Source organism: Sceloporus occidentalis, unplaced genomic scaffold, assembly GCF_023333645.1.
Source record: "Sceloporus occidentalis isolate IW3139 unplaced genomic scaffold, rSceOcc1.0.p SCAF_8, whole genome shotgun sequence".
Lineage (NCBI taxonomy): Eukaryota > Metazoa > Chordata > Lepidosauria > Squamata > Phrynosomatidae > Sceloporus > Sceloporus occidentalis.
The window spans coordinates 8,468,661-8,488,029 of NW_028316988.1; the positions used below are offsets into that span (position 1 = coordinate 8,468,661).

Below are 19,369 nucleotides of genomic sequence, written 5' to 3' on the forward strand. Positions count from 1 at the left end.
GGGGGGGAGGGAAGTTTTTTTATATATTGCATTGTATTTTATTATTGTTAGCCGCCCCGATTGACCTCAAAGGGGCGGGATATAAATAAAATTTTTATTATTATTATTATTATAAGATTTCTTCAGAAGAGGTTTGCCACTGCCTTCCCCCAAGGCTGAGAGAGTGTGACCATCCCAAGATCACCCAGCAGGTTTCATTGCTTGAGCTAGGAATCGATCCCTGGACTCCAAAGTTGTAAACCAATGCTCAAACCACTGTGCCACAATGTGCAGCCCTTTTGGAAAGTCCTGGGTAGCGAATGCTAATTTTGAAAACTTTGGGGAAAAGTTCAGTTTGGACAGAAGAACTAACCTTCTTCCTGGCTGCAAACAAGTTGAGAAACTTGCACCATCCTGGGTTTGCTTCAGCAAAGGATGCGGAGGACTAAGACTGAAATTCTCTTCTGAGTTTGTTTTCTCAGGAGTTAAATCATGGTACACAGATGTTAAAACCCACATTGCTATTCTGGGGTTGTGGTGGGAGGCCTCCTCTGGGTGCAAAACGTCGGCGAAAATGAAAAAGGAATGGCAAAAAAGCAACCAGAGGAGTCAATGGTTGGGATAGAAGGACAGACGTTTTGGCTGCTCCACATGCAGAAGTCCTTGCCAGGATGGATGCACACAAAACGCACACGTGTGCAACCTCTCCAGATTTTGTTCCCCGCAAGAAGGATTTCCAAAAAGATATATCTTGAGACTCCCTTATCCAGAAATCCAAAATGCCCCAAAATCCAAAACGTTTTCCCCCTATGACGTCGCGACACTTTTGCGTTCGGATGCTTCAACGTGCACAAACTTTGGGCCATGCGCAAAAGGATCGTATTACGTATAAAGTTCAAAACGTGTATCCAAAACATAAATTAATTTTGCATTTTAGACTGGGGTATCTCCTTATTGTAAACACGAGTATTCCAAAATCTGGAAAACTCCGGAACCCCAAACACTTCTGGACCCAAGCATTTTGGATAAGGGAGGCTCAATCCAAAAGTTGTCACAGGGTTACAACTTGTTAAATATTACAACTTATAGAATTATATAGTTGGACCAAATAAAAATAAAAATCCAGCTCTTCGTGGGTACACAGTTTTTGGAGTCTTTTACGCTAGTTAGTCTTATTTACATGGATGTTTGGATAGATTTGGATATTTATGATTAGTATTGAAACCGCTGTATCCTCACAAGTGTTACAGTCTCATTGTATTGCCTACAGGTTGTTATTGTTGTATATTACATCCAAGGACGTAGCCAGGATTTTAAGAAGGGGGGGGGTCCAGTCTAAGTGCCACCATTATAATGGGGCTTGGGTGCAGCAGCGCAGCAGCACGCACCATTCATTTTTCTAATGGAAGGGGGGGTCCGGACCCCAAGAACCCCCCCTTGGCTATGTCCCTGTTACATCCTGGTTGCACTGATACAGTTTATACTTGCCATTTGTCTATTTGCACTTGGTAATATCTATAATAGTTGTCTTCTGTTTGGCTATAACAGTTATGATACTACACTGTGCCTCCAGGCTGCAGTCGTTTTGCATCCTCTGTTTCTGAAAGTAGGCCAAAATACCCTCATGGCCTGATCTTGGAAGCTAAGCAAGCTCAGCACTGGTTAGCACTTGGATGGGAGACCACCAACGAAATCCAGATTCCCTAGGTTATATTTCATCCTATAAAATTCATGGGGTCACCATAAATCGTTGGTCATATTATTCACTTTTCTATTCCCCCTTTTAAAATTATCTGTTTAGAGGTTGTTTTCTTTTTGCCCTGTTTTATTTCCCTCTGGTGGACTACAACTCCCAGCATCCCCAAGCCAAGGGCAGGGAGGAATGCTGGGACTTGGGACCCCTGCATTACACCAAGAGAGGAACTTTGCTCCCGTTTGTTGGTTTCGAGAGGAGACTTTGTCCTTGCCCTTGCTTCCAAAACGAAAGAGCAACTCAACATGGGGAACGACATCTGCATTGCATTTTGTGCATTTGGATTGTGTGGGTTTTTTGTGAGCGGTGGCTATACAGGTTTTATAAAGACTCTCCTTACCGTGTGGGGAAGAACCGGTGCATTCAGGGGCCTGAGATTCAGGGACGGCGGACAGAGGTGTCAAAGTGGATTGCGGTGGGACCCGTGGCTCCGTCGGTGGCTTCTCGGTGGGACAGGCATCTTTCCTGGAATTGTCCTGGGGGAAAAGCAGAGAACAAAAGTTACAGGCAAGTTACCCCAGACAATGGGGGTTTTCTTAGGCAAGGTTGGAAGAAACCCCCCAAGTACCATCCAAGCCTTTTCAGCCATGTAGGAAGACACAATCCAAGCACCTCCAACGGATGGTCATCCAGCCTCTGTTCCAAGACCTCCAACCTTCAGAGGTTTTACCAGTCCCTTCCTCCGAAATAGAGCCAATGGCACCTGGGATGTACTGGCCATCTCCCATCCAAGTACCAACAGCCCTTTGCAGGGCTGGAGCATGTCCAGAGGAGGGCCACCAAAATGGCAGAGGGTCAGGAGACCACCAAGCCCTATGAGGAAAGACTTAGTGAGCTGGGGATGTTTGGCCTGGAGAAGGTTAAGGGGTGGCACGAGAGCCCTGTTTAAATATTTGAAGGGATGTCATACTGAGGATGGAGCACGTTTGTTTTTTGCAGCTCCAGAGTCTAGGACATGGAGCAATGGATGCAAACTACAGGAAAAGAGATTCCACCTCAACATTAGGAACAACCTCAGAGTGGAATACATTGCTGCCTCAGAAAGTGGTGGAGCTTCCTTCGCTGGAGGTTTTTAAACAGAGACTGGATGGCTATCTGTCTCAGGGAGCATTTTGATGGTGTTTTCCTCCATGGCAGCATGCGGTTGGATTGGATGGCCCTTGACCAAAAAGAAAACCTCACTGTTGGACCCTGATTTTTTGCTGCAGTCACTGTTACATATTGTTTATTATTTTAAGTTATGTTTTATATTGTAAATCATTTAATTGTATTTTAAGGGGGGATATGGACTGCATATTTTAATGTTGTCAGCCGCCCTGATTGCATTGCTTAAAGGGGCAGGATAAAAATAATGTATTATTATTATTATTACTATTACTATTATTATTATGTGCAAACAACTCTCTGGTGGTTGCTCAGGATTCATAAGAAGGTGGCTTTTCCTTCTGCCATTCTTGAAAGCTGAAAATCCTCTTCTGGGGTTTAGTTTCCAGCAGCAAAACTAAAACATTGTTCCTACATGCCTCCAAATTGCAAACATGTCGCTATCTCAGTCACCCAAGATTTTGGAGTATTTCGGAAATCTGGACACAGGAGAGTCAACATGTAACAGCAACAATTAACCATAATAATAATGTTTAAAACGGGATACAACCAAACTCACCGTCCCTCCAGAAGGCTGGAGCTGGAGGATGACAGCCGAGGCATGCTGGAATTTGCGCTGGGCAGCGTGGTTCGGACATCCACCGGGACGGTTAAGTGGGCCACCTTCTGGCCTCTGCGTCCCTGGCGCCAACGGTCCGGAGGGGTGCATGGCATGTTGGCAAGACGGGTTGGCATTGCTGGACTTGTGTTGATGGGGACCTTGGCAAGGTGGGAGTTGGCCGGGTGTTACTCCTGGGTTTGCCAAGTGCCCGGCCGCTTGTGGGGCAGAAGATGCGCTGAGGCTCGGAGAGGTTAGGGTCTGCGGTTGTGTGGGACGGGGCTGGATCTGGGGCTGGATGACAAACTGGTGCTGGATGGTCTTTTGCTGCTGGTGTTGCACCAGTTGGTGAGTCTGGAGCGGAGAGTATGCTGGAAGGGAAGAAAACACAGTTGGAAAAGAGTGTAAGAACGAAGCACGGGTTACTCTGCATTTGTTTGCAGAGACATCTTGTAGTACCTAAAGAAAGAAGTTGGCAGCATGAGCTTTCGTAGACTTAAGTTTGCTTCTTCAAATGCATTCTGTATTTGTTGCTGTTGTTATAATAATAAAAAAATAAAATATTTATTTATATCCCGCCTTTCCCTTTCGAGGATCTAGGCAGGTAACAACAGTCCAATATAACATTGTTGTTGCGTGCCTTCAAGTCATTTCTGACTTACGGTGACCCTAAGGTGGACCTATCATGGGCTTTTTTTGCCAAGATTGGTTCAGAGGAGGTTTGCCATTGCCTTCCCCTAAGGCTGAGAAAGTGTGATGTGCCCAAGGTTACCCAAGGTTTGCTTTCTGGAATTTATATATATGTTTCGAGCCATGGATGGCTGAATCCGTGGATGCAGAATCCGTGGATACAGAGGGCTGACAGCACATAATATGGGCCAGGTTGCGTATTAAATTGGTCAAGCAACTGAAATTGCAATTAAGTTGAAGCAGGCTAAAACTCTTTGGCAATTTAAATAACCTTAGCATATTAATCTTTACTTCATTGTTTAAAACATAAATCAATTTAAAAATCAATATGTTTTATGAGTATTGTTTGGATTTTGGAATTGGTTTGTTTGACAACAAACAAGGGGGAGGGAAAAAGTATGATTTATGTAATAGAGGGGAAATATAGGTTACGGGGAGAACGTTTGTATAAAAGAAAGAATAATATGGAAGTTGAAGAAGAAAATATATCAGTGTAATAACAACTATTATTACACTGATATATTTTCTTCTTCAACTTCCATATTGTTCTTTCTTCAAAATGTTCTTCCCGTAACCTATATTTCCCCTCTATTCTGTAAATCATACTTTAAAAAAAATAACTGTAGAAATATGTGCAATATGAGCTGATATAATAATTTTATTATAGTAAAATCAATTAAAAATAAAATAAAGTCAGAGTGTTTTAACTGATGTTGTTTGTTAGTTGTTGATGTCCCCTGTATCAATCCATAGGGAGAGGCAGGTAGGAAATAATAATAATAACAACAACAACAACAACAACAACAATAACAACTTTTATCCATTGATAAAAGTGGCCAGTGTTTCTTCCAGGCCAGAACCAGTCCAAGGTGTTGAAACCTACACTTGAAATAGGCTCACAGCACCTTGGATAACTTGTAAAGTTTGGACTTAAACCCCGAGTGGATTCACTGACACGGGAGATTTAAATTATCATCTTTGCACACAGTTGTCTTTGCAGTGTTTTCTTGGGACCTGACAGACTCAGTCCAGAGGGAACAAGTGAGACACCTTTTCTTACCTGGAGCAATGAGCTGGTGAGTTGTCACAGGTGTTGCAGTGCGGTTTGGGACATTCCCGCGACCTTCCGAGTGTCCGACGGTTCCATTGCTAGCATTGTTGCCTCCACTGCCAGTCCCTTCTCCCTTCCTAAGGTGTTCCGATGTGTGCTCAGACCCAGACGCCTTGCAACCGAGAGTGGCACCGGCACCCTTGCCCTGAGAAGCCGGTGAGGAAGAAGAGTGGTTGCCAATGCCTGGAGAAGGTTTCATGGCCAAGGTGGGGAGCTGTTGACCCGGTGAGGGACCCATCCCCTGGGTCCCCGCTTGTTGGGTGCGGAGCGATGGGTTTTGTACCTGCAAGGCAGGATGGAAGCAAAGGTGTTGGTGTTGATTGGAGCTGGGCACTCTGCTCTCCCACAATTTTGCCGAGAAGCATAAGAGTGTGGAACTGTATCACATCATAGAATCATAGAGTTGGAAGAGACCACAAGGGCCATCCAGTCCAACCCCATTCTGCCAACATAGAAGCTTGGAAGGGATCTCAAGGGTCACCCATTTCAACCCCAATGCCATGCAGGAATACACAACTAAAGCACTCCTGACAGATTCAGCCTCTGTTGAAAACCCTCCACAATGTCATCTCACAATGAGCAACCCTTTTCACTGATGGGGAAACCCCATCAATAACCCTTTGGCTATGCGGGAATACACAAATGAAGCACTCTTGAAAGATGCCCATACCCCAATAACAGGGGTAGCTAAGCCATAGGTAGGAATCACACATGCTATATTTTCAAATAGGCAGATGGCATCCCTAGGCATGATCTGCAGTTGAGCTGCGGGGGGCATATTATTTTCCTGGGCCAGATCAGGGCTGCGTTATAAGCCACAATTTTGTACAGAGAGGGCAGTGAGAAGCATAAGAGTGTGAAAGTGGACCACATCATGGCATCTTAGAGTTGGAAGAGACCCCAAGGGGTCACCTAGTCCAACCCCCAGGCCATGCAGGAATACTCAACCAAAGTACTCTTGAAAGATGCCCATACAGCTGCTCCCAATAACAGGGGATGCTAAGCCATGGATAAGGATCACCCAGCCCATTAGCCACATGTGATTTTCTCCCCACACCATTTTTGAACCTTCAGACATGCACGCCCTCTTGCCCACCCACCCAAATGCACCCCACTCCTCCCACCTGGTGTCTTACCTGAGTGGTTGTGGTGGACGGCTGGGTGGTGCCGGTGCCCTCGGGCTGCACCGCGGTGACGGTGGCTGTTGGTGTGAAGATGAGCTGGGGGGACAAAGGAACAGGACGGCCTAGGCTCCTAGCTACTTGCACAAGGTTACTCTGCTGAGCCTGGAAATCACAGGAAACGGGGAGAGGGTCCCCTTATACATCACCCATCACCGGCCCAGCAGAGAAACCAACGCAAAGGGAAAGGGACCGAGAAACACAGACTCTGCAAAAAAATACCCACCTTAGGGGGTGACACATCAGCCCCTGGGCAGTACTTTGCTTACCCACCCATCAAGATAATAATAACAACAATAAAAATAACAACAACAATAATATCAACATAAGAACGTCCTCAATGGACCAAACCAAAGGACTATCTAGACCAGTGCTTCTCAACTTTCCTAATGTCGCAACCCAAAGGTCGAGAACCAGCACGCTAGAGTATTCTAGATTATGGCGCCAATCCTGGGTCTTAGGCAACCCCTGGGGAAAGGGCCATTCGACCCCCCCAAAGGGGTTGCGACTCACAGGTCGAGAACCGCTTATCTAGACACTTTGGCCAGCTGGAGGGCAACGCCATCCTCTGAGGAACTTACCATCTGAGCCCGGAGGTACATCTGGGCCTGGCTGGCGGTCAAAGTGGGGTTATTCGTGTTGCCCAAGAGGACAGCTTGCTGGGCAATGCCTGAGGTGGCTGCAGCGGCTGAATTCACACTCTGCGCCCGGTTGATGAGTTGGGCGGCTGCTGGGGAAGCAGCCAGGTTCATCTGAGAGAGACAAAGGGAGAGATCGGCATCGTGGGCTACAGAGGTGAGCCTGATCGGGGCACCAAGGACAGGACCATGGCCTCTGCCAGCTATTTTGAGGTCTGCCGCACCTCCCAGCCCCACCAGAATTTAGGAGAGTTGCTTTCCTGGACCATAATTCCCAGAATCCCCCACTCCTGGCTAGCATGCATCCAAACATGCATCCAAACATGCATCTAAGGAAGTAGGCTGCAAACTTCTTTCTTTCAGTTATTAGTCTCAAAGGTGTTACAAGATCCCTTTGCAGATTGATTCCCCCCGCCCCCAGGCAAACCTTTGAATTCTAACTTTATTTTACAGTGCACACAATGGCATTCGGAAACAAACCCTGCAATTAACGTAAGTTCAACCAAAACAACCGACTTCAAAAGAGCACTATTAGAAAGGAAAGAAAAAGAAAAAACAAAATGCTTATTTTTTAAGCCAGTGGCTGTAACATCTGAGCTGCGTTTTGCAACTTAATTTTCTGATTTAACGGTGTGGTTGTAGACATTAATGCAAAACAAACAAACAAGCAAATGAAAAAGAAAAGCCTGGTCTAAACCAAAAAATCAACCAAGTTTTATACCCAAAAAAACTCTGTCCCCTCCCTCACAAACCCTGACCCAGCCACCTCATGTTCTGGGGTTAGTGCAATGCCACAGAGAGAGATGGGAAAAGGGAGGAAGGGATTTTCGCGGCTTACCGTGGGCTGCTGGTTTGGGGTCTGCGGGGGTCCATTGCTGCTGGATGAAGCCCCTTGTCTGTTGGCTGCCAGACTTGCCTGGGAAAGAGGGAACATACAGGAATGAAATCCCACTGCCTCAAATTGTGGCATAATATAATAATAATAATAATAATAATAATAATAATAATAATAATAATACAGTGGGCCCTTGGTATCCATTTGAGTTTGGTTCCAGGACCCCTGGTGGATCCATGGATGCTCAAGTCCCCTTAAATACAATAGCATAGTAAAATGGTGTCCCTTATATAAAATGGCAAAGTTAAGCTTTGCATTTCTGGAATATACAGTTGGCTCTCCACATTTGCCACTTGGACTTTTGTGGATTCAATTATTCGTGGGTTTGATTAATGCGTCATGCTGGAGGACCTAGAGATTCTCTCTAGGAATCACTAGGTCCTCCATTGCAACTCCACCAGAGGGTGACCACAGAGTCACACTGGAGGACCTAGAAAATTCCTGGAGAGAAGACGTCTCTAGACATCTGTTGGTAATGGTCAACTTTCAGCAGATGTGGACCAGAGAATTGCGTTGGAGGATCCAGAGATTCCTAGAGAGAAGACTTTGCTAGGCATTTGTGGGTCCTCCAGCACAGCTCTACAGTCAACTTGCAGCAGTTGTGGACCAGAGGGTTGCACTGGATGACAAGAAATTCCTAGAGGGGCATAAAAATGGTTGTTGTTTTTTTAATTTGCAGTTTTCCTACTTTCACAAGGGTCCTGTGCCCCTAACTCCAGCAAATGTGGAGGGTGCGCTCTATATTATTTTAATTTTTTTTCAAGCCATAGACTCAAACATCCATAGATATGGAGGGCTGACTGCACACTCTGGAACAAGCAGGGTTCTCCCCATCAAGTTTCTCTCCAACCTTGGTTCACGCCATGCTCTGGATCCCCAGCCTGCTTACCGTCTCCCCAAAAGACATACCTGTTGGACAGCGGCCAGGCTCTGGAGCTGGGTGCTGCCAAGGTGCTGTTGTTGGAGGGCGGCTGTCTGGAGCATCAGGTGCTGCTGTTGGGCTGCGTACATTTGCTGCAAGTACTGGGCGGCCGTGTTGGGCTGGCGGTGCAGCGCCTGCTGGATCACCTGCAGAGGAGGAGGAGGAGGAGAGGTCAACTTTCAGCAGAGGTGGACTGCGAAGGCGGTAGCAGCGGCTGATGGGTACACATGTGTCGCCTTGTGTGTGTCTGGGTTCAATTCCAAGAAAGCCCTTGGAGTGGGCCAAATGCCAGAAGGTGAGACCAGAGAATATCAGCTGCATCTTCTTTTTGCAAGCTTCGCAAGAAAGGTTTCAAAGGCAAAGGAAGGAGGAAAGCACAAAGGTCAGACAATTGCCATACAAAAGACTCATGGGGAAGGAGGTCATCTGGACCCACAAGAGGGTCAGAATCACCCCTTAGCTGGCTGGATGTACCACTGGCTCAGAGCTTCCCCATAAGATGGTCAGATTCACCCAAGGTTGGCCCTAGAAGAGACCCAGGTTCACCCTATCAGAGGTCCATATTCACCCCATGGCTGGACCCACAGAATGGCTAGATTCACCCCATTGCAGGCCCCACATGAGTGCCATATTCATTCCATGGTGGATTCCACATGAGGGCCACATTCATCCCATTGCTGGCCTCCCCATGAGACGGCCAGATTCATCCCATGGCTGGCCCTAGAAGAGACCCAGATTCACCCAACTAGAGATCCACATTCACCCCATGGCTGCCCCCCCCCCCCCCCGGAGCACCCGCTGTATATTACTTTTAAAAGTAATATGCTGGGCAGATCTGGGAGCTGGAATCTAACCAATAAGTAACTTTTCCAGTCTCTTCTTAAGAAGCCTGCTAGCATCACCATCCAGGGATAAAGAAGGCGGAGTCCTTTGTTCACATGCCTAATATATAGAGTGCCTCTGTGATAAATCCAGGCGTCTCCCCCAACCTCTAATAGTGGCAATAAGTTGCCTTTTTCTTTTCTCTCCAGCCCCCTTTCCCTGGCCCTTCCTCCATGTGGCCAAAGGCTTTGAGGGCCGATTACATGCTCCTTTCACACATAATATGCTCAGCCTTTCCTCGGCTCAAGTTACGCGGCCCTTTTTTTCCCTTCTGAAAACAGTCAACAATCTGTTTTGGCCATGGCTACCTTTGGGCTTAAGCTTTCTGCCAGCTGGCCAGTGAGTTTGGGGAGGGCAATGGGGCTGGACAGCTTGTAGTTCACCGGTGTGGCCTTTTATTTATTGATTTAAAGTATTGATGAATTGCTTTTCTGCCCTTCCTGGCTCCCAAACAGATGGCCATCCCAAAATGACAAATAACAGAGCAATGCAATAGCACTTATGGAACACAAAGAGTAATGAGAATTACTTGCAATTAAGCCCACTATGACATTAAAACTACATACCTATGCATGTATATATGTGTGTTTGTGAGTGTATATCCCATGCATTTCATGTCAACTTGATATACCATGGCCTTCCCCTGAAGCTGAGAGAGTATGACTCAGCTGGGATTCAAACCCTGATCCCCAGAGTCACAGTCCAACGCTCAAACCACTATCCATGCTGGCTCTCAATTACTAAAAGAATTGTGCATAAAATTACCTTGAGGCTCTGTTCACAAGGTATATACGAGGCATATATTAATTTCATGTTTAGAAATTTTAGATGTGCATTGTTTTTAATAGGACAACTTATTTGTCCTTTTGATGTGATGTGTGTTTTAACCAATGTGTTTTAACTAATGTTATTCATTTATTAATTGTTGTTGTTCCCCGCCACAATCCATGGGGAGAGGTGGGTGAGAAATAAATATTATTATTACTATCATTACTATTATTATACATATAAATATTCCAAAACCTGGGGGGGTTCCTTCTGGCCCCAAGCATTTTGGATAAAGGAGATTCAGCAAGGAGAAGTAACAGAAGGAAAGCAGAGAGATATAAGGATGGGAATGGTTTAACTGTGGAGTCCTTTACAAGCAAGAGGTTGGAATAGATGACTTTTGGGTGTCAACCAAAAGAGAGATGGAGGAAGGGAAAGAGATGCTGTGCAAGCATCCCTATGGTACCCTGAGCATCTCTCCCCCCCAAAATGCAAAAGGGTCAGGCCAAAGGTTAACTGTGGTCAGCAAAGGGCCTGGGAACTTTGACCTTGCGGAGCATTTGCAAGATGCTCCCAGCTGCTTTGGGGCACCCCATCCATCACCGTGGCTCCGCAGCCCATCTTTCAGTTCAGGAAAACAACAATAAGATGGAATGAGAGATCAAAAAAGAAAAAGGAAGGAGGGGGAATGCTTTGGGTAATGGTATTTTTGCATGACTTGCAACCCAAGGCCGCATTCCCACTCACAAATAAATTGCTTTGCGAACCGAGTGGGTTCCAATGTAGTGGACTCCAATGCAGTGGGAACCACACTCCAAGCGGAGCGTGGTTCCCACTACATTTGCCCCGATCTCATTTTCCTGCGGCAAAATAAAATAACCCACTTGTGGTTCACATTGAGGAATGAACCGATTCAAAATGGATCGTTTCGTGTAATTACGCATCTTTTTACTTTCAGGGTTTCAGCAACTATGCGTTTCTGATATCGCTTTATTTCTGCAATTGCGTGTGATAATCACTCGTGCAATCGCTCGCCATTGCCGCTTCATTTGCAGGATGCTTTAAATGTGCTTTAATCTCTCTTTAATGCCAAAATTAGCCACAGTGTGATAAACTCCAGTGTTTTGTTGCATGCCTGAAACACAGTCAGGTATTCATGAAGTTATGCAACATGAACCATGATGTAGAATCTCAATCACTGCCATTCTCTTGGATTCAAAGTCTACAGGTTGTAGACTGGAGTTTTCCCACTGGAGTTTTCTTTCCAGAGGGTTGGGGATTTCGGGGGGTGGGGTGGGGGATTCTGGGGTTTGCAGTCCAAAAAGTCACTTTCCTAGCTTTACTTTTCACCCATCCCTCTCTGGACAGGAGAAAAAGAACCCCAAACCCAAACCCTGTCCAGTCAAACAGACCAGAGGATGGAGAGGTAGCAATGCAAGCAACTTGGATCCTCAATTGTTCAGTAACAAAGAATTGCAACTCACACTTCATACTTGTGTGCACACAACAAAACTCTGCCCTTGCAAAATTCTGCAAGATGCACAAATATTCTATAAGATCCAGATATCAGAGGATATCAACCCGGGTCCTTGAATCCTGAGGTCAGAGCGAAAAGAGTGCCAATTATGCCACAAATTGTGCCAGCCTCAAAAGGAGGGGAAAGTGGTGGCAGCAGCACAGTGGCAGCCCCCAAACCAAGATGAGTTTTCCCCCCTATCCTACCCCCCTCCTCCCCACATATTCTCTACATGAACTTATTTACAGACACCAAAAGCTCATCTGCAAGAAAAGGAGTTACTTACAGTGACAGAGACCCAGGACTCTGCAAAGGCTTTGCAAGCAGAGCAAGAGTAGACCCCAGACAACCCTGATGGATGGGGGCAAAGGCTGGTGGGGAAGGGGGCAGAGGGAGAGCAAAGAATCGGCCCTGACCCCCAAGTCCTGTTATCCAAAGCACCAAGAGTCCTTTCGGAAAGGGAGGTGAGAAGAGGTCCTTCTAAGCGAGCCAGTTCTGGGGTCTCTTGCTTCCCAAGGGTCGCCTCTCTGCTTCCTTCTAAGCAGGCTGCGTGGGAGGAGAAAGGAGGACAAAGGAGTGACCTCTGGCCTTCGGTGAGCGAAAGAAGGAAGGCAGGGAGGGCAAGGAGGTCCTGGGACAAAAGTGGGGGAGAAACCAGTGGAATGCCCAGAATCCCCTTGGGCTCCAAATCGGACATTGGGAGAAGGACCTTTGGACTACCGATCCCAAAATCCGCCCCCCACTGCGCTCTGAAAGGCATGGGAATGCCAATACATCCGACAGTCCTGATGAGAAATGTGTCCTTAGGACAAGAGGCTCCTATTAGCAACAGAATATGGAGAAACAGAACAGTCCCCAATTGGCAAAAGGGTCAGGCAAGGATGCATCCTTTCACCTTATTTGTTCAACTTGTACGCAGAAAATATCATACAAAAAGCGGGTTTGGATACAGGAGAAGGAGGCATGAAGACAGCAGGAAGGACTATCAACAATCTTAGATATGTGGATGACACCATTCTACTAGCAGAAAACATCATCGGCTTGGAACAATGACTAAGGAAGAATATCAACAATCTTAGATACAGAGATGACACCATACTACTAACAAAAAACATCACTGGCTTGGAACAATGACTAAAGAAAGTCGAATATCAACCATCTTAGGAGTTTATCACATGGGAGGCAAAGCGCACAGAACCCGTTTGGGAATTAAATCTGGGATTGTTTTCAGACGACGTCCCCCAACGTTGCCATTATCCCTCATTTAACCCGTGAATAAAGTGGGCAAAACAAATGGCTTTTTACTTTTGGGATTTTCCCAAAAATAAAAAGTGGCCAAAAGCGGCCAAATCCCATACTTTAATTAATGGGTTAAATGTGTGATAATGATGATGTCTGGGGACGTCATCTGAAAATAATCCCGCTTTTGCAGGATATTTCCAGATTTAACTCCCGTTTTTTTCTCGGGATTTGGGCACTTCCCTCCCATGTGTTAAACTCCTTAGATATATGGATGACACCATACTACTAGTACAAAACATCATTAACTTGAACAATGACTAGGGAAGAATATCAACCATTTTAGATATGTGGATGACACCATACTGCTAGCAGAAAACATCAATGACTTGGAACGATGACTAAGGAAGAGTAGCAATAATCTTAGATATGTGGATGACACCCAGCCACTGTCCCCAAATTGGATCTCGGGGAAAGCAAATTCGAGACTACAGCCCCCAAGATGTCCCCAGCCACAGAGCGTCAAACAAGTGACTTTTGGACTACAGCTCCCAGAATCTTCCACCCAAAGGCTGCAGTGCTTCAAAATTGATCTTGGGAGAAAAGCAAATTTGGATGACAGCTCCCAGAATCTTTCACAACCAACCACTGTGCTTTACATACTGGAAAGCAAAATTGTGGAGTCCATCTCCCCAAATCTGCCAGTCATGGTGTAAAAAACAAAACCATGGGAAAGAAAAGTTTGGACTAATGGTCCCAGAATCCCCCAACAAGCTTTGCCAGTATAAATAAGCCATGGAGAGAGGCATTTCAACATGTCAGGTTGACCAAGACGTTGCTCTCCAAGAGCCACAAGAGGGCATCACTTCCCCACAGATCCCAGAATCGGACTGGAATGTGCCAGTCTAGACATCCCTGCATTCTCTATGCAGGCAGGCCCCACGCGCTACATCTCCCATGTGCCATCCCATATGAGGCGCCTAGCCTTGCACTTTGGGGAAAAGTCTGCTCCAAACCCCATCATTCACTTTTTGTGGCCAGAGTGATTCAGAGCCCTAATCTCTCAGAGCCCAAATCCAACTCGCAGGCTGCGTCTGCACTGCAGAATTAATGCAGTCTGACACTGCTTCAACTGCCATGGTTCAATGCAATGGAATCCTGGGGTTTGTAGTTTGGTGAAATATTTAGCCTTCTCTGTCAGAGAGCTCTGGTGCCTCTCCAAACTACAAATCCCAGGATTCCATAGGATGGAGTCATGGCTGCTAAACTGCAAAACTGCATGAGTTCTGCAGTGCAGTTGCAATCTCAGACTTCTGCACCATGCTGTTCAGGGGAGCTCTAATGTACCCCCTAAACGTGGATTGTTTTAAAAATGTCTGTGTCTCATTTGTCCATTTAAACAATTGCATTTTTTTAAATTAATGTGTTTTAATTCATGTTACTAATTGTTGATTTGTTGTTGTTCCCAGCCTCGATCCATAGGGTGGGGTGGATAAGAAACAAATACAGTTAGCCTTCTGTATCCATGGACTCTTTATCCATGGATTCAAGCATCCAGGGCTTGAAAATATTTTCTGAAATGTACAAATTCCCAAAAACAAACCGTGATTTTGCTATTTTATATAAGGGACACCATTGCATTTAATGGGACTTGAGCATCCATGGATTGGGTCCTGGAACCAAACTCCAATGGATACCAAGGGCCTACTGTATTATTATTACTATTATTATTATCCAAAGACATAGCCATGTTAGTCTGTAGAATCAGTATGTAGAGAGATCTTGAAGCACCTTTGAGACTAAATGAAAGAAAAAATGGCGGGGGCAGCTTTTCTAGACTAAAGTCTACTTTCTCAGATGTATTTGGTTACTATTATTATTGTTATTATTATTACATTTTTTAAAAATCCACATTTAACGGGTACATAAGAGCTCTCTAGCAGGGAATGCAGTGCACCACCTCCTGAATTACAAATCCCTGGATTCCGCAGATTCAAAGGGGTATGAAACTGAGATAATTCTTAGAGTGCAGACAGATCTTTCCAATACCAACCGGGGTAGCTTCTCCATCTGCCTTCTCCTGCTTACCTGGACAGTCTGTCGATCGGGGATCCCACTGTAGACGGAGATCTGGGGCCCACTCTGGCGCCCGCCTGCAGTGGTGTTGGACGTGGACGTGGCACTGTTGGTGGCCGGCGCTGCTCCGGCACTGCTGTGGGGAGGCAGAGGGGCTTGAAGCTGCTCGTTCTCCATGGTGCCCATCCAGGGTCCCAAAGAAGCCACCAAGGGAAGGCCTGGGAGTCCAAGATGGCGGGACAGGCAGGATTGGCGGCAGCTGCAAGGAGACCAAAAAACCCAAAATTCAGTCTTGTGTGCAAATCCCATCACGGTTGCACCCCAAGTGGAAGAAGCAATGCCATCGAATCCAACTCCCTGCTCAATGCAGGATCTCCATCTCCAGTGTGGAGTTTTTTAATACCCATCTCAGCAAGCAGCCATAGCCATCCTAGTGGCGCCGAGTCCCACAAGTTCATTGTGCCTCACCATGAACTACTGTATATAATCATGTATAAGCCTAGAAATTTTGGTCACAAAATTGATTTTAAAAACCTTGATCGACTTACCCACAGCCAATGCAAGTACTGTACTTTAACTCTTATATTTAAAAAAGGAACCATCCTTTTTGAAAGGGAAGGAAGGAAGGAAGGAAGGAAGGAAGGAAGGAAGGAAGGAAGGAAGGAAGGGCTTATCTGTCGTACAGAAGTCAAGCAATCCATCTGCTAGACTCCCTGGTCCAAAACTCTTTGCTTTTCCACCTTGAAAATCCCAACCCCATGTTACCTTGAGGTCTAGAAACTTGCCTTGCTCAGGAAAGAAACCCAACCTGCCCCAGAAAGATGGCATTTCTGTGGCCAGTGCACCGGATACACCTTTGCACATTTTGGTTGTCTCCCCAAGCTGTATCCAAACCAACGCTCTCCTCTCCAGAGCCACCTGGATAGTGCCTCTACACCTACCTTCACTACCTCCACATTTTAACAAGGATCCCTGGTACGCATCCAAAGGCTGGCATCATCTTCAAAGGGTTGGCACCCATGCCATCCCATCAAGGGTCCTGTACTCAGCTCCACACTTTGCCCTTCAATCAGGTGTGCACCAAAGGATGCCTCGTCTGCCAAAGATTGGTATCAGAAACTCACTTTCAGAAGGGGACCGTTTCGGGGACCCCTGGGTCATCCAAGGCCAGGCCTAGAGAGACATGCTTTGAGTCTGGCATACCCCGACGGCATGCGCTCTGGAAGATGTCACGGCAAGGGAAGCGGGGAAAGAGAAAATTGCCATGCCCATAAGCAAATCCGGCTGCAAACGCTCTTTGTCTCCCATCCTCCCCTTTCTGCACATCAACTGCACACATAGTCCAGGGTTGGGAAAAGGAGGAAGGGGGGGAATAAAGAAGAGAGCCCAATTTCCTGATGATTATGAGGTCGCTTAGCAACCGCCAATCGGGGCCTTGGCTTTTTGCCTGCAGTATTTCATGCAAATAGTTTTGGAAGCATGCCCCCTCCTTCCCTCCATCTCTATCTTTCTTTTAAAAATATTATAGGGTCATCAGCCAAGTGGCTTAGTGCTACTACTTCCCCAGAGAGACATTAAGAGACCCGACATGAGCCGGGCGTCTTTCTGGGGCCAAGATCATCCCCTGGACAGTGAGGATGGAGACGATGGGGGAGACCACAAACCCAAATTAATGGAGGAAGGAGCATCTGCAGGCAAAGGTAAGCAGAACCGTCCCAGTAGGTACCTGGTGTGATCCAGCCCAATCCAAGCTGGCAACATGTGTGGCCTATGTGCATCTACAATGACTTGGAGCATTTGGCTCTGAGCAAGGGAGGGATTTAATCAGGAGTTTGTGGAAGGCCATTTCCAGCCCCTGGAATCCCACCTGGGCCAACACATTACTATCTGGGGGGGACTGGGTTAAATAGGGCTATCATATCACCTCTAAACTGTCTCTTCTCCAGGTTAAACATACCCAGCTCTCTAATTCTTTCTTCATAAGGCATGGTTTCCAGACCCGTCACCATTTTGGTCACCCTCCTCTAGACATGTTCCAGCTTCTCAACATCCTTTTTGAACTGTGGTACCCAGAACTGGGCCTGACCAAAGCAGAATAGAGTGGTACTATTACTTCCCTCCATCTAGATGCAGCCTAGAATCACATTGGCCTTTTTAGCTGCCACACTCATGTTCAATGTGTGATCTGCTAGGACTCCTAGATCCCTTTCACAGGATGCTCAAGACCATTGCATAGAACTGCAGAATCCTAAGAGTTGAAAAGAGCCAAAAGGGCCAGCTAAGTCCATCGCTCTGCCATGCAGAAGGACACAACTTCAGCACTCCAAGAGCCTGTCTCTTCAAGTGGCCTGTCAATTTATGGTGACCCCATATGTCCCATAAGGTTTTCTTAGGCAAGGCATCTTCAGATGTGGTTTTGCCAGTTCCTTCCTCTGGAATACCACCTACAGCACCTAGTATTCATTGGTGGTCTCCCATGAAAACACTAACCAGAACTAGTTCTTCTAAGATCGGACGGGATCTGGTGCCTTTAGGGTATGTAGATTATACACATGGAGGAAAGGATGAACGGAAGAAGACTGTCGCAATAAAGGTAGAGCGATAACTCCTGCCATGGGGGTAAGAAGCACTCAACCTTTCTCCACCCAAGTGTTCCCCCTCCCCAACCGACCCATTTATCGTCCCCTAATTGCTTCGTTTTCGTTGCTGGCGTCGGCTTCAGAAGGATCCCATTAGCTGGCGGGTCCACGGTGACGGTGGTGCCCATAGGATCCCCTATTGATCTGCAGGCGCCATCGATTTCCATCAGGCTAGTTAGCATATAAATTAGCCATTTGCAGGGGGAAGGGAAGAGAGGAGAGCATTAGGAGCAAATTAATTGGAATTCGGTAGCCTCTTAAAAGGGGGTTGCAGGAGAGGAAAGAGAGTGGTTGGGAAACATAACAGCAACCCTAGACTTCCAAGCAGTCGTGGGGATCAGTAAGAACAGAGCTTATCCTTCAGTAAAACTCATACAAATCTGGAGAAATCCGCCTCAATTAATCCTCTTCTGTCCTACTTTTTTAGCTGTCCCCCTTTGTCCTCAGCTTACTTGGTTTGCTGCAAACTGAGTTCAAAGAGCAAATGTAGTTTGCACTCAATTCAGCAAGAAGGAGAGAGGAGGTCAGGAAATATTCCCCATTCCCAGCAGGATCAGGCAAAAGCAAATCTCTGAACGGGTGTCATATTGAGGATGGAGCAAGCTTGTTTTCTGCTGGTCCAGAGAACAGGACACAACAGAGCAATGGATGCAAGCTTCAGGAAAAGAGATTCCGTGTATAAACATTAGGAGGAACGTGAAGTCGAAGGCTTTCATGGCCAGCATCCATAGTTTTTTTGTGTGTTTTTCAGGCTATGAGGCCATGCTCTAGAAGGGTTTGTTTTATAGTTTTCTGTGGGTTTTTCAGGCTCTGTGGCCATGTTCTAGATGAGTTTATTGATGACTTTTTGCCAACATCTGTGGCTGGCATCTTCAGAGACATGGAAAGCACTCCTCCCAACCCAGGGTCACACAGTACGTATGTATGCATATATGTATATATATGCAACTCTCTTCCATGCCAGCAGTCTCCGAAGATGCCAGCCACAGATGCTGGTGAAACGTCAGGAATAAACTCTTATAGAACATGGCCACAGAGCCCCAAAATCCCACAAAAAGCTATGGATGCCGGCCATGAAAGCCTTCGACTTCACGGTTTGTTTTATGTTGCCAAGTAAATTCTAATGTATCTTATTGGAAATATATGCTTATGTTTGAAGAAAAATAAAGCACAGTGCTCCCTTCCTTTACGTGGGGGATCCACTCCAAACACACACACGCACGCGTGCATAAGGGGACAATTGCGTACGTCCACGCCCCATTGAAAACAATGGGGCGCGTGCACACCGCACTGCGAGGCAAGTGCGCCACAGGGGCAACACACCATTCACAAGACTCTCCCACGGCTTCAGCGTATGTTGAAAGCCACAGAAGTGAAG

General features: G+C 46.3%; 1 protein-coding gene across 3 annotated transcripts in view; it reads right to left on the minus strand.

Annotated features, from left to right (window-relative positions):
- The window catches only part of PHC2 (polyhomeotic homolog 2), a 35,907-nt gene extending 20,320 nt beyond the window's left edge, over nt 1–15,587 (minus strand). For 2 of the 3 annotated variants that reach the window (XR_016282072.1, XM_089534419.1), the window contains exons 1-8: nt 15,365–15,587; nt 8,859–9,017; nt 7,893–7,970; nt 6,998–7,168; nt 6,372–6,521; nt 5,185–5,518; nt 3,396–3,805; nt 2,073–2,208 (exon numbers count right to left, since the gene is read on the minus strand). Coding sequence is in view for 2 of the 3 variants with exons in the window: in XM_089534419.1 (XP_089390545.1) it covers nt 2,073–2,208; nt 3,396–3,805; nt 5,185–5,518; nt 6,372–6,521; nt 6,998–7,168; nt 7,893–7,970; nt 8,859–9,017; nt 15,365–15,538 (1,612 nt within the window). In the remaining variant the exon portion in view is untranslated. The remainder of the gene's footprint in view (nt 1–2,072; nt 2,209–3,395; nt 3,806–5,184; nt 5,519–6,371; nt 6,522–6,997; nt 7,169–7,892; nt 7,971–8,858; nt 9,018–15,364) is intronic. The other variant, XM_089534420.1, reaches the window with a different exon arrangement.
- Between the last annotated feature and the right edge of the window lie 3,782 nt (nt 15,588–19,369).